This window comes from Teleopsis dalmanni, chromosome 1, assembly GCF_002237135.1.
Source record: "Teleopsis dalmanni isolate 2A chromosome 1, ASM223713v2, whole genome shotgun sequence".
In the NCBI taxonomy this organism is placed as follows: domain Eukaryota; kingdom Metazoa; phylum Arthropoda; class Insecta; order Diptera; family Diopsidae; genus Teleopsis; species Teleopsis dalmanni.
Window position 1 is genome coordinate 45,068,236 of NC_051846.1, and position 15,000 is coordinate 45,083,235.

Here is a 15,000-nt window from a genome sequence, read left to right on the forward strand (position 1 = left end):
TAAATTGCCGTAACCAATTTTGGTTGAAGATATTCTTTTAATATTGTTATTAAGTTATCGATTGTATCGAATTCGATTATATGACGTGTTTTATCAAATGTTTTGATAGATTCATGTACTGTGAATCTATTTTTGGATAATATTAATTGTTGTTTAAACATGTTTAGTGGCTTCTTAGTCTCCTCAATGTAGACGTTATCGCTACTAGGAGCTGAATGTTGACTGGCATTGTCGACATCTTCATCATCATCACTTATGGATTCATCCGTTAGATTGTGTAGTTCAATCCTTGATAAGGCGTCTGCCACTACATTGGTGTGTCCTTGCTTATAAATGATTTTCGGAGAAAACTCTTCGATGAAAGCATGCCACCTCTTCATTTTGGAATTTGGGTTGCGATTTGAAATTGCAAACGATAATGGTTGATGATCCGTATGGATCTCTAGATTTGTTACGCCATACAAATAATTTCGTAAATTCTTCAACGACCAAACGATTGCAAATAATTCCTTTTCGTTAGTCGCATAATTTCGTTCTGTTTTATTTAAAGTTTTAGAAACAAATGTTATTGGTTTTGAATCCTGAGATAAAACCGCTCCGATTGCTATATTAGAAGCATCGGTATTTAGAACAAACTTTTTAGAATAATCTGGCTGCGTGAGCTCAATTTGATTTAGTAAATATTCCCTTAAAAGGTTAAATGATTTAAGGGCTTCTTCATTCAATTCTATAAGAACCGTACTAGACATATGTTTGGAGATTTTACCATTTCCTCCAGAGAGTAGGATAGTTAAAGGTTTAGCAATTTTTGCATAATCCTTTATAAATTTCCTATAATAGCCGGTTAGTCCGAGAAAACTTCGCAATTCTTTGACATTGCGTGGAGCAGGATATTTTAGAATAGTTTCTACTTTATTTGGGTCGGTTTTAATTGTTTTATGAGCGACCATATATCCTAAAAATTCAATTTCGGTTTTAAAAAACTTTGATTTCTCAAGGGAAATCTTCATATTTGCTTCGTGCAGTATTTCTATAATAAGTTCTAAATCTCTACGATGTTGATCTAGATCTGCAGAAAAAACAATTATATCGTCCATGTAGACGTGACATATTTTGCCAATATATGAGCGCAGGATGTCGTCCATAGCTCTTTGAAATATGCGTGGAGCATTTTTTAAACCGAATGGCATTCTGAGGAATTCATACTTGCCATTATTTATTGAAAAAGCAGTTTTTTCAATATCTTTTTCATTCATCAGTATTTGATGAAAACCTGACTCTAAGTCTATTGTAGAAAAGTACTTGGCTTTCCCAAGATTTGATAAAATTATACTGGTATCAGGGATTGGATACCTATCAGGAATGGTTTGATCATTCAATTTTTTAAAGTCAATAACTAGTCTATGTTTTGGGGTACCATCAGGATTTTGTCCTTTTTTGGATACAACCCATATTGGAGAATTATATGGACTATTACTAGCTTGAATAATGTTGGATTCCAACATTCTTGAAATCTCTTCATTCACAAATGAATTGACAGAGAATGGGTAAGGGTACTGCTTGCTCCAGATAGGAGAATCAGATTCAGTTCTGATTTCAGCCCTTATATCGGTTCTGAATGGTAGTTCCATATTTATTTTGGAATGAAGTTTATTTATTTTATTTTTTAAGGTGGCTTCAAGCCTAACCTTTTTTCTTATTTCCCCTAAGTATCTCTCACTTTCGTTGTACGTGATATTATCTTTTATCCGTACATTTAAAGATCCTAATGTGGAAGTTTCTATTAAGGTATCTTGAGAATATGGTTCAGAAATGTCATCTTCTGAACTCTCTTTAATATTATTTGTTAAGGGTAAACGACACTGTTCCCCATTTATATTTTCATTTTTATTTTCATTTTTGCCGGTATTACCTTCGGCTGGCTTTTCAGGATTTATTTTTCCCGAAATATTATTCAATTTACTTGAATTTTTAATTTTATTTAATTTTTTACTTTTGCCGGTATTATCTTCGGCTGGCGCCTTAGGATATTCTTTATCCCAAGGGGGTATTTTTATATATTTTTCTATATAATTTTCTGTTTGAGTCGTTAATTTTTTATTCTTGCCGGTATTATCTTCGGCTGGCGCCTTAGGATATTCTTTATCCCAAGGGGGTATCTTTATATAGTTTTCTATATAATTTTTTGTTTGAGTCGTTGGTCCTTGTTGGCCTCTTTTTGTATTGCTGTCATATATTTTTTCTAGACCTCCTTCATATTTGAGCAAGCCTTGCTCAATGTCAATGGTTGCTTTAATTTTTTTTAAAAAATTATAACCTATTAAAAAATCAGATTCGAGATTTTTTATCTCGTAAAATAATTGTTTATGTCCAAATAGATGAACAATATGATAATGGCTTATAATTGTATAGCCATTAATGGTTTTTACTCTTTTTTTTATGCTTAGTTTTTGTTTATTTTTATAGATACCGGCTTTGATATAACAAGCCGTAGCACCTGTATCTATTAGTATTTGGAGGTTTCTATTTATTGCTTTGTCCCTTCTGTAAATGAAAGGGAGTCCGATATTGGACCTAAAAAATGGTTCTCATTTAAATTATTAACTCGCTGGGCCTTTGCCTGCGGTTGATTGCTATTTTCGCTATTTTCGCGACGATGCTTTAAATTGTTGAAGGGTCGTTGTATCCTTCCTTGATTTTGTGGTGATCCATTTGGATTCCAGAAATTGTTATTGTTTCCTCGAAACTGCGGTATCTGTCTGTTTTGAGGATGTGGCCTTTGTTGTATGGATGTATCAACATCCATTGGTTCAGGCTTAGGAAAATTATTTTGCCTGGGCTTGTTTACATTTGCGCGATTAAAGCGCAAGTTATTGGAGAAATTATTTTGATTAAGAGTTTTTCTCTGATCAGAGAATTGGAATGCGAATTTTGCACGCAAATTATTGGATTCTAACTCCTGAGCTTTGGCTAGAGCGTTAGGTAAATCTGTAGGTGAAAGGGAAAATAATATATCATTTAATGGAGCGTGTAGCCCAGTAATGAACACTCTCAAGGCGTTCTGACGATTTTTGTTATTTAATTCACGAGTAATGGACGAGTCATTACCGTGAGTCATTATTGTTTTGTTTATCAAAAGGGTTAATTTTTTATTAACCAGATTATAATAGTCAAGGACAGTGGATGAGCCTTGCCTAAGGATACTCATTTCCTGTTCAATGACGTGAATTGGACGCTTGTCAGCATAAGCAAAATCAAGTCTGCTTATAATGGCGTCATAATTAAGGACAGTTCCATGATTGGTTAGTACATCGTTTCCTTGATGAACTATTTTGTTCCTTAATATTGTTAGGGCAGCAAAATATTTTCGGCTACCTCTGGTGTAGAGGCTCATGCAATTGTGAGCTGCTTCTCTCCAACTAACGTAGGAATTTTGGTTTCCAGTAAATTCTGGAATAGATTTTATTACGTCAAGACTTTCGTCGCACGTTATTGTCTCGTCTATTGTCTGTGGTTCGTATTCCACCACGGTATTTGTACCAGTCAGTGTTTGAATTTGACTTTTCAAACTCCTAATTTCTTCCCTAAGGGATAACAAATTAACAGAGATCAATCTGCTGATCGTCTCTTGAGTTATTGTAGTAGATGGTGTAGTGTTTGTGGCCATTTTGGAGAAATTCTTTATTAAGTCCTCCAGGATTATTTATTATATTTATAAAAAATTTACAGACCTTTCTTGTCTGATAGAAAATATATTATTTGTATTTATTATTGTTAGTAAATACAGAAAAAATTTTATTTTTATTTATTTGTATATTTTTAATGCATTAATAAATATATATTTATGTACATTGATTTTTAATAAATAGCATAAGTAAAGAAATACCTCCTGTACCGATTGTAGAGAAGTTATTGATTGCTGTCGCGTTGACTTCTGTTTAAAATATTTTCTTCTTCAGCATCTGGTCGTCGTTCAGTACGTTCGGCCGCTGATTGTTGGATTCTTGACATGGTTTGTCCAAAGATTGCTAATATTTTTTGTAGTTGTTATTACAAGTGTTTTAAAGTAACACAATTTTTTTATTTATTAATTTTTTTTTTTTTAAAAAATTTCTTAATAAAATTCTTATTTACTTTCCAATATTTATTGTCTTGGAAATACTTTTTTTTCAAAATTAATTGGTTAATTTTAACTATTAACTGCTGTTCTTATTAATCACTATTGTTAATTAATATTTTCAGTTTTTAATATTAACTTTATGGATAATTACATTTATCCATTTAAAAAAATTTTGCACATTCAAAAATTTTCTGCTCGCGAAATCTCGTATTTTATTTTGAGATTTTTTATTATTTTTTTTTTTATTCGCGAGCCCAACAGTTGTTGAGTGCCAATTAATTTCCGAATATTTTTATATTATTTTTTTTTTTTTTAAAAAAAAATTTACACATTAAAAATTTTTGCTCGCAAAATCTCGTTTTCTAATATTAGGGATATTTTTATTAAAGCGAGCCACTCGTTTTTTCACATTTGCGTGAGTTCACTGTGTGTTTTTAAAACTCGCGAAATCTCGTATTTTATTATTAGAGATTTTTTTTATAATCGCGAGCCCCACGTTTTTTCACATTTGCGTGAGTTCACTGTATGTTTTAAAACTCGCGAAATCTCGTTTTTTGTTATTAGAGATTTTTTGATAATCGCGAGCCCCACGTTGGGCGCCAATTAATGTTCGGGTTCTTTGTTTAGTTTTTTAAAAAATATACTTTATTTATTATATTTAATTAATTTATTTAATTACAATTTTTGTGACATAGTTTAACTATTATATTTGTTGAATATCGGTTGTTTTTAAAATATAATTAACTTTTTGTTTCAAGACAGCAAGACCGACCAAAGACTTTGGATAACGACTATTTTAGTTTAACCTTTGCTAAGGCTTAACCGTTTTGTTTCATTTCTTTATAACGACTGACTATTCAAAGTTTTTCCTTTGATGCCTGAAGTCGTTATTGAAAATCAGAAATTGGATTTTATCCAATTGAATTCAAGCTTCTAAAATTCCTAAGAATTTTCTAGAAGCGTCTTTTCTCCATCCAATAGGATTGGAGCTTCTATTTGCTAAAGCACCTCGTCAGCGTCTTTAGCTTTGGCGTCAATAGCCAGATGACGATATCTTTGTCCAATAATGATTGAACAATTCATCGATCAAGTATTTCAAATGATACTTGATCTGTTTTGCACAACATAGTTGCGTCTTAAAGGAAAACAATTTTGTTTTCTTTTGCAACATTGTTGCCATAAGAAGTGCAGGCAGTAAGCCTGACTGAAATTAAATATACAAACGCGCGTAGGCGTTATGAAATATCTTAATGCGCAATTCTTGGATGCGCATACTTGAGATACAAAAATTATGTGTAACGGCAAAGTGCCGTTATAGTAATACAGGGTGTTAACTTACACGTCTTACGACTTATAAGTATATCCTAATGATTCACTTCTTTTGACGTCATATTTTATGAACGTCTTGTATAGACGTGATATTGATTAAAAAATATTCTATATTTTGACACAAAGTGAGAGAAGATAAACCATTGTGAGACTGTTAGCTATAATAAAATGGTATGTGTATTTAACCTTTTGTGTGTGTTCACCAAATTATTTACAAGTAAAAAAGTACATATTGAATTGTTTTGGTATTGAGAAGAAAATTAGATTATTTAAACTTAACTCTTTGCTGATCTGCGCTGCCACGGAGTGGCATTACCCAGAAGGTGCATATCTACTCTAAGGTCTATTTTACTCAAATGTCTGTCTGTAATCACTAGATGTTACTAAACATATTACTTGATTTATTAAAGGCGACTAAAGAAAATATTTACCTTAGTTTCTTAGAACAATTTCTGTCCTTTACAAAGTTTTGTGCCGCAATGGGTTAACTTTTAAGGCCTAAGTGAGCTGTACTTTTTAAAACACGCTGTTACTAGCTTTTACATATAAAAGTAAAATAAATTCAGATGTTTTTCTTAAATATATTTATAACCATAATAAAAAATAGACCAATTAGCCTGTGACATATTAATATATATATATAAACATATATATTAACGTATATTATTAACATATATATTAATATATACGTTAACGTTATATTAGGTATAAGTACAATAACGTTCAGAAACAATCGGTAACTCAATGAATAGATTTTCTGTTCAGACAACTTATCTTAAGCAAAGCTTTTTTATATTTAAATGCATATTTACAGTACTATATCTATGCAGATAAGATGCTTTTATTTTTACAACTATCTTGTACTTTGCATTTCCCATAATTCGTCTCCATATCAGGAATTAGTTCCATTGAATCTAGTAAAGTGTTCCGATTTATCGACCAGAAATTTTCTTGCCAATATTGCCATATATAACTAGATCCGACATATGCAGCTATTTGTTGGTTTAAAATTATATGATTGATTGTCCATCACATGAAAATGGATTTACTTAGGTCCAAGGAATTGGTTTAAAATTATATGATTGATTGTCGATCAATTGGAAATGGACTTATTTAGGTCCAAGGAATTGTTTTTGTTGTTATATCAAATATAAGTTTTAAAGTGGGCTTTCTAGCTGAATGAATTTTGCTAATATTGACAATGTCTGTAATATATAGATTATAAATGTAGAATAAACATTTGATGAAGTGGAAACGTATAGTGCATATAGATCTAATTAACTATTTTAATTTTTTCTTACAGTTATAAAATTATTCATTAATAGCCGGTAATATGTCAAAGAAGTTAATATAATTCTTAAATGCTTTACTTATTTATATACATGCATGTAAATTAAAAATAATACTAATTGTAATTCGCAAAGTAATTAAAACGATTATTCACAGTGAAAACTCTTCTTTAATATCCCTTATCTATAGACAATTTTTTAATAATTATTTAAAAGAACAACCTCTTCTGGCCATATATATACTGACCATTTGAAGCGAACAAATTTGCTGATAATGATTGTTTGGTTCAAAGAGCTTTCACTGTATGAACTATTTGTTTTATTTATTTATTTTTTTTTTTCAATAGATTATTCAAGTTTTTCTCTATTTACTATATTATATGTTTCTATCGATCGATTAAGATTTTGTAGTTTAGCATATTGAAGGCATTAGTCATCCAATTGTGTTCTTCAACAAATATGTTAATAGTAATTCAACAACGACAGTAGGTACAAAAGTTTTATATTAAATCCATAAAGATTAGATATTATAATATAATGTGAAAATTATTTTGCAATTGAGAAATTCGTTGATTCTGAAGGAAATATACTTTTGTTTCAATCAGACGTGTAATTTCGAACTGAGATCATTGACCAAACATTGTCTCAAGGCAAATTTTATCCAATTGCCTTTGTTGGTATGTGAAACGCATATATTTTACTCAAATGCCTCGGTGCTCTTCGTATCTTAATATATACAAATTTGTATGCAAACACTCTTTCTTTTGTTTTGTTGACTTTTTAAATGGATTATATTTTTTGTTTATTTTTTTGGCAATAAAGACTGAAACGAGAAGGTTGAATTGGGGGCAAAAACCGACCCAAACGAAGTCTGCTTGACAAGATTCAAGTTCATGTACGTCTTTCGTTAAGCTTTTCTGAATGTGTTTTGTATTCCGTTGCTTCGCCTAATTATTAAAAGCAGTTTTTTTTTATATAAAAATAAAATTTCATTGATGAAATTTTAATAATTTGGCTTATTTGAGCTATGGAAATTTTCATAACAGATTCTGTTAAAGTAATATAATATCTATATATTGAGTACGAGCTTCGAATATCTAACTTGCCTTGAATTTGCTCTCCTCCTGAAGTTTGCTTGAATTTTAAGTATTTGATACTTGTAGAAGTATTTGTTATTCTTTGTGCAATATATTAGCATGTTAATGTATAATTATTTAAATTATTTATAAAAAAAATATTAAATGTGTCATAAATTATATTCTACTTTATGTTAATTTCTTTAACCTTATTCACACAGACATTTCTGACGTGTTTGCTGTAAACAAAGTCATTTAACTTTATCAAATCATATCTGATTGTTGATAAAATTAATATAAAAGTAAGTGAGCTTTTAATTCGAGATAATACTTATCAGTAATTAATTTATATTGTATATTTGTGCTGTTTATTGTTTATAAAAACTTCAGAAATTGTCTGTATATGCGTCATATGAAAAACAAGTCATTTCTAGAAGTTGAGAATACCTTTTCTAGTATTTCTAGTAAAAGTTAATACTAATTATTATAATATATATGTATGTAGAGGATTACAATTTAAGACTAAAAAAGTAATTAACATTTCTTTGGTGAAATCACATTAATAATGGTGTTTTGGCTAAAAACTAGTTTATACTAGTTTGCTTTGAAGTAGGCATGAAGCTCTGCCTTTCAAATATTTACTAATTTAATTAGTATTATTTTGATTGAATCAGATTCCTATATTTTTTTCAAAGCAATAACGCTTTAATAACAATGTAATATAGTACTTTTATTTTTAATGTAGTAAATATAATTTATTTTAACAACTATAACCATTATAATATGTCAAGCTTGTATTAATATATTATAATAAATTGCAATATCATTATTTTTCGAAACACATGTTCCATTAATTATAATAAACGGAACATATGACTGCATATCTGTTTTTAATTTCATGGTATAAGATCTTAACATACTGAATCGCTTTTTAAAGATTAATTTTAATGAATTAAATTAACAATTTATATACATGAACCACCGATAACTTTTATGTAAATATTTTACGTTATACTAAATAAATGTTCATTAAAATTTTGAAATTTGTCCGTTCGATCGATTTTCAGTCCCCAACAACAACTATAAATCAGAGGGTTGTATATTAGTTGTGGTTAGAGGGCAAATAACGAACTAATATAAACTCATCAAAGCCATATTAAAGACATGGAGACATACCTTAAAGAGCGATAGTTTCCAATGTAATAAGATCTTCAAATATAATTTTGAATTTAATTTATGAATCTATACACGATGAATATGCATTTTGAATCTAAAAGCACATTTTTTGCCATTATACGAGTTTGTTTTTATAACTATAGCTTTCTTTAAGCGTATTACGATCATTCCAACGTTTCCCTTAACATTTCCATACCTCTTTTGGAGAAAAACTTGTCTTTAGCTTTAAAATAGGTGTTCGTGTTTCAGTGATAATTTTTTGATAGGACAAATATCATTTTCTTTGGAGCATTTTGTAAGGTCTACGAGCAGGAAGCGATTTGAAACAGCACTATTTTTTCTTCATTTGATACCGTTTTTTCACAATCTAGTAAAACTGGTCTCTATGTATTCTACAGTATATATCGTTGGTAGCCTTTTTTATTTTATTTTTATTTTCTTTTTACTAAACATAACTTTATTACATGATTGATCCAATTTTATGGTGTGATTTATTATTACTATTAAGAATAAATTACTATTAATATTCCTATATTGTAAATTAAGTAAATTTAGATAATTTAATTGACCTTGGATAATTCTGCTATTGAAGACGGATTAAAGACGTGGCTACCATCGAATTTTGATGACTTTTTCAAAAAAAATGATTCAATGTTTTGAGGGCTGGATGATCTATTATGTTTTGCACAATATTAACGTTCGCTTATAGAGTAGTTGCTTTTAGTTTTTTTCGGTTTCTTGTATTCATAGGAAACGTATATTTAGTTTAAGATGTTCGCGTCTATTCTATTGTAAATAGAATCTTACATTTTAATTCTATTTTGATAGTCTTCTAGGCAATGTCATCAAAGACGTTTGCTCTAATAGAGAAAAAAGGAACGAAGAAAACTTTTATGTTGTTATAACTTTTTCAATTTTTTGTAGAAGTTCAATGTTGATTGCTTTTTAAACCTTTGGAATACATTTTTTCTATAAATTCTGCTATATCCCATTGTAATATATAGTTCTTTTGCTGATATGTTATTGCGTTATTACTACTATATTTCGTTGTATATTTATTTAATTATTAAGTTTCTTTGTTCTTTACACCGGCGAGCTGCGGTTATTGCGTATTATTCCATTAATTGGTCTGAATAATATAGTATAAACATATCCTCCCATTTTTTTAAAGAAATGTGATTTCTTTGGAACTCTATAAATAAAAAAAATAATTGTTATTTACTCACATTTTTTGCAATTTTTTTTTTTTTTGGTTTTTCCAATTATTTTTTTCTATACAAATAAATCGATTTTAATTAGAACGTTTTTGGCTGACGAACTTTTAAAGTAAACACACGTGATTACTAATATGCGTGCATTGTATGAATACATTTTGTGGGTGGTGAATTGTAGTTATATTTTATTTACTCAGACATGCCACACATATTCAATTGATTAAATTAATTAAATTTAATGGATTTTTTTCTTTAGGTGTAATTTTGCACTAACAAAAGAGTGGTGAATGTTATACCAATAAATATCGAATGAATTTTATAAATATATTATCGGTTAACGCGTGTTGCCTGGGTTTAAATTCTGGACGTACGAAACATTCACTCAAGGTAGTTTTACGGTAGACGAATCTAACTAATGACGATATTTACAGTAGTAGTAGTGTCACTTGTCTAGACTACTAGTTAGCGTGTCGTCTAAAATAACCTAAAGTTGTCTTGATCTATACTTTCTCCTACTATTATCCCATAATTATATTATGGGATATTAATGATATTATAGATATCATATTATCCCATCTAACTCCAAAATTCAAGACTAATTCAAGACTAAATTCAAGACATATATATGGTGGGACGTTGGGACAGCGCACTGTCCAACAAGTGACCCCACTGAGTTGAGGGATTAGTCGAAGTATACCACGAAACTTCTTGGGTCCTTTTTCGTCCTTCGATTCTCGGATGTTGTTACTGAGTTGAAGCTGGAGTGGCTTCCGTTCGCATAACTACATCTTTTGTTAATGTAAGCAGCTCATTTAGCTTTCCGCCAAGTCATCACCAACCCAATGGTGTCCCAAGTCAGTCTTCCTCCTACTTGCCAATGCTGGACATTGGCACAATATATGCACCGCTGTTTCCTTTTTTTCTAGACATAATCCGCAAGTGTCTTCCTCAGCAAGAGTTATCTTTTTAAGGTGATACTTGAAGTTGCCATGTCCAGTAATTACTGAGGTCAGCCAGCTTAGAGTGCTCCGTGAATAGCTAAGCACTTTTATCGCTTCCCTGGCCCACGGTTTTGGCAACATGAGTTTGGTCTGTCTACAAGTGCTCAACTCTCTCCATATATTAATATGAAGTGAGGTAATCCACTTATAGACATAGGCTGCCGTCATGTTGTAACTCAATAGTATTCTGGGCTCTGGGTTACAGAAATTATGGCTTGATCCTTGCTTTGAAAGTTCATCTGCCTTCTCGTTTTGCTCAATACCGATGTGTCCTTTAACCCACATGACCGTCACCTCCTTTCCATGAGCACATTCCATGAGCTTCGTTATTTTAAAAAGTGATTCCAATAAAGATTTGTGAATATATTTATTATCTCTTATTTGTCTCTAGTGGTAAGAATATACAAAAACATATAGAATAATTCACTATATATAAGATGATTTATTATATAGAATGATTCATACATATAGGATATTTGAGTAAATTTAACATATGCTCTGTTCTAAGTACTAAGAACTAACTTTACTTTGTTAATGTAGAAACCGGTGACCATATAAATCCAGAAACACTTGTTTAATATAATAAATAAGCATATCAATTTTACAAGTTGTAATACGAATAAATAAATAGATGATAAAAATATTTTACATAGCTGAATTTTTCAATTATTTTAAAATAGAATGACATCATCACAACACATATATTGCATTTTAAAATGCATTACCTACTTTAGATACTTCGAATGTAGGAAGAAAAATGCGATATGTAAGTCATTCAAATTTAGCGAACTGAGTTTGCATAATCGTAATCGGTAGTAAAACGCATAAATTAAAATTCAAAACAAATTCTCGCATAACCAAAGCTTAAAAAAAATACTCAAAAATTGCACAATGCATTAGAAAAAAGTTGCAAAATAATATAAAAATAAATTAAATATTTTAAAAAAAACAGTAAAAAATACTGAAGAAAGAAAAAATCAATGCTTCCACTGGTACTGGTGCTTGCGTGTTGCCAATGGCGTTTTGACTTAAATAAACTCTTGACGCTTCTTAAACGTTTGCCTTAGGTGCGGACTACAGTAAATTTAGCTTCTGGTTTTCTTTCGCTCTTCGCTTTGGGAACTATGTATTCCATTCGAAAGTCATTTGAAAAGGGGGAAATCCAAATAGTCAAAAGAAAAGAAAAGAAAAGAAAAGAAAAGAAAAGAAAAGGAATTCTAACAGAAAACAGCGAAATTATGAAAAATATGTAATACTCAGTCGTACATTTTTGCAAACTTTAAGAGATATTTTGCATATGACTATGACAACCTTCCTCCACTATTTACACGCCGCAATGCATTCTTAGGTTCTCATTGCTAAGGCTTCTTCGGAACTATGTGTGTGCTTAGCCCCCAGCACTTTTAGCTGTGCAACAAATTTAATTATATTGCCGCCACACTGCAAATACGTCTACAACTCAAACTGCAAGTGGGAACGTTTAACATTTACCATAATGCAGACCCTGCCTGGCATGCTTTCTTCGTCTTCTTCTTATTTTATTTTTACTTCCATTTTTTGTAAGTATTTTTGTTCTTTGAGCTTGAGGAAACCACTGCATGACCTCAGTTTTTGCGTGAACTTGATGCGGATTGCAATATCTTTTCGGCAATTTTAAGTCGGATTTTTATTAATATAAAAAAAAAATTGTACCTTAATGTTGTGCATTTTTAATAAATGTTTAATAAGTTTTTAATCTGATTTGGATTAGATTTGCTAAATAACGCTAATGTGATAGTATTATTTTTGGACAAAAAAGTTGAACTTATAAAGGTAATTACCCTTTTGTGACATTAAAGCAATTTGTTAGTAAAAGTGTTAATATATGTTATAGTTGTTAAAGTAATAAATAATATATGTGTTTAGTAATAAATGATGTGAAGAATTAGTGATTTTTGAAGCCTATTGTAATCCTTTAAAATAAGTATATGTTGAAAGACATACTAGATTGTTTAATAATAATTTAGTAATCTTCACTTCAATGATATAAAGAATTATTGTTTTTTGAAGTCTATTGTAATCCTTTAAAATAAGTATATGTTGAAAGACATACTAGATTGTTCAATAACAATCCAGTAATCTTCACATCAATGCTGTGAAGAATTAATGATTTTTGAAGTCTATTGTAATCCTTTAAAATAAGTATATGTTGAAAGATATACTAGATTGTTCAATAACAATGCAATAATCTTCACAGCATTGATTTGATTAGTGATTAGTGATTTTTGAAGTCTATTGTAATCCTTTAAAAGAACTTTTTTAAGTATGTCGAAAGACATACTAGATCGTTCAGTAAATTAACGGAACGAATTTAAGTCATAAACTAATTTTATTTTTCGTTATAATCTCATTGAACTTAAATACACTTATTCTAACAGTCTTTAAATTGATCGATATTATTACTTTAGTGGTTTTTCGGAAGAACTGCAAAATTTTGTTCAACAGCAGCTAGCTATAACCTGTTCGTTTCATATAATTCGTTTTTCTCAACTGATCTTAGGTTTTGACTTGAGCAGATACCATTAGCTTGAGGGGAAAATAATTTTTTCTTTTGCAAAACAGGTTTTCCTTTCATCTAGTAGAACCAAGAGAAAGCAATAATTAACTGAGTTTATAGTTTAGATGGTTTAAATGTATTATTGCTAATATGTGGAGATATTTGAAAATAATCTAATAAATCATTTTAATATTCAGAAAACTTAACACTTTCTTGGCTGACTTCTGGACATGAACTAGATTCAGTTTAGAAAGATCGGGTTTGCATGACTGCTTAACTTCTTGATTTGGGTTCTTAGGCCGATAATGTAGTAAAATTTAAAATATTTAATTAAATTTAGTGGTAGTTAAAATTTTTTCAACGTGACTAAATCGAGCCTCAATAGAAAAATTGCCAGGGTTGTCACTTTAATATTTTCATAAGATGTTTAATAAATAAAAAAATGAATTTAGGTGAATCAAAATATAGGAACTTGACTATAAAAAATAATTTTATTAAAACGTTTTGTTTTATTTGTATAAAAAAAAAATAATTTTCGATATTAGAAAATTTTTATAAAAAAAATGAACATTTTTTACATGTATTTTTTTTCATGATTTAATAAGCATTTGCAATAAATTTTGTAAATATTTGTATTTTAATACTTTTATTTTTGCTGTTTGCAAAACACTAAGTGGATTTCTTTTTATTGACTTGACAATATTGTTTTGGTAACGTTTTTTTGAACTTTGTTGCTTAATGTGTGTACTACAAAAAATCCCAAGGAAAATCCCATTTAGTTTAGCATGAAATTAGAATAACTCGCACACACCCTTAGTGCTATTATTAAATAACATTCATAGTGATGAAATGAAAATTTTGCGTTCAAAAGAGTGCCAAATGTGAAGGGAATCATATGTATTATAACAAATCCCATCTAAATTGTCGAAAGTTCTGGTGTGCTTAGTTTTGATGGACTACACTATACCTTTTCTATTTATCAATACCGATCTTTTTATTTGAATGAAAAATTTTTGTATTTTTGTTGAAATCTATATAATATGTGTATATTGGATTTTGTAGTGCTGTTGACCCAGTTTTTTTATATTTCATGATCCTTTGCGTTGAATATTGTTGTGGGCAATCATCTGATTCTTAGTTATGATTCGATATAAAAATGGATTATATTCTTGGCAATGTGAAACAAATTAAAGACGTATTGGCGGCTTATATCCACCAATCCGGTTTATTATTTTTATTTATCACTTTCAATCTGGTCT

At 29.7% G+C, this 15,000-nt stretch overlaps 1 protein-coding gene across 11 annotated transcripts in view; it reads left to right on the top strand.

Moving 5' to 3' along the window:
• The window catches only part of LOC119668550 (epsin-1), a 70,824-nt gene that overhangs the window by 41,700 nt on the left and 14,124 nt on the right, over nucleotides 1-15,000 (top strand). For 2 of the 11 annotated variants that reach the window (XM_038078097.1, XM_038078098.1), the window contains exon 2: nucleotides 8,036-8,116. The exons of the other annotated variants lie outside the window; for them this stretch is intronic. Coding sequence is in view for 1 of the 2 variants with exons in the window: in XM_038078098.1 (XP_037934026.1) it covers nucleotide 8,116 (1 nt within the window). In the remaining variant the exon portion in view is untranslated. The remainder of the gene's footprint in view (nucleotides 1-8,035; nucleotides 8,117-15,000) is intronic. 11 annotated transcript variants of the gene reach the window in all.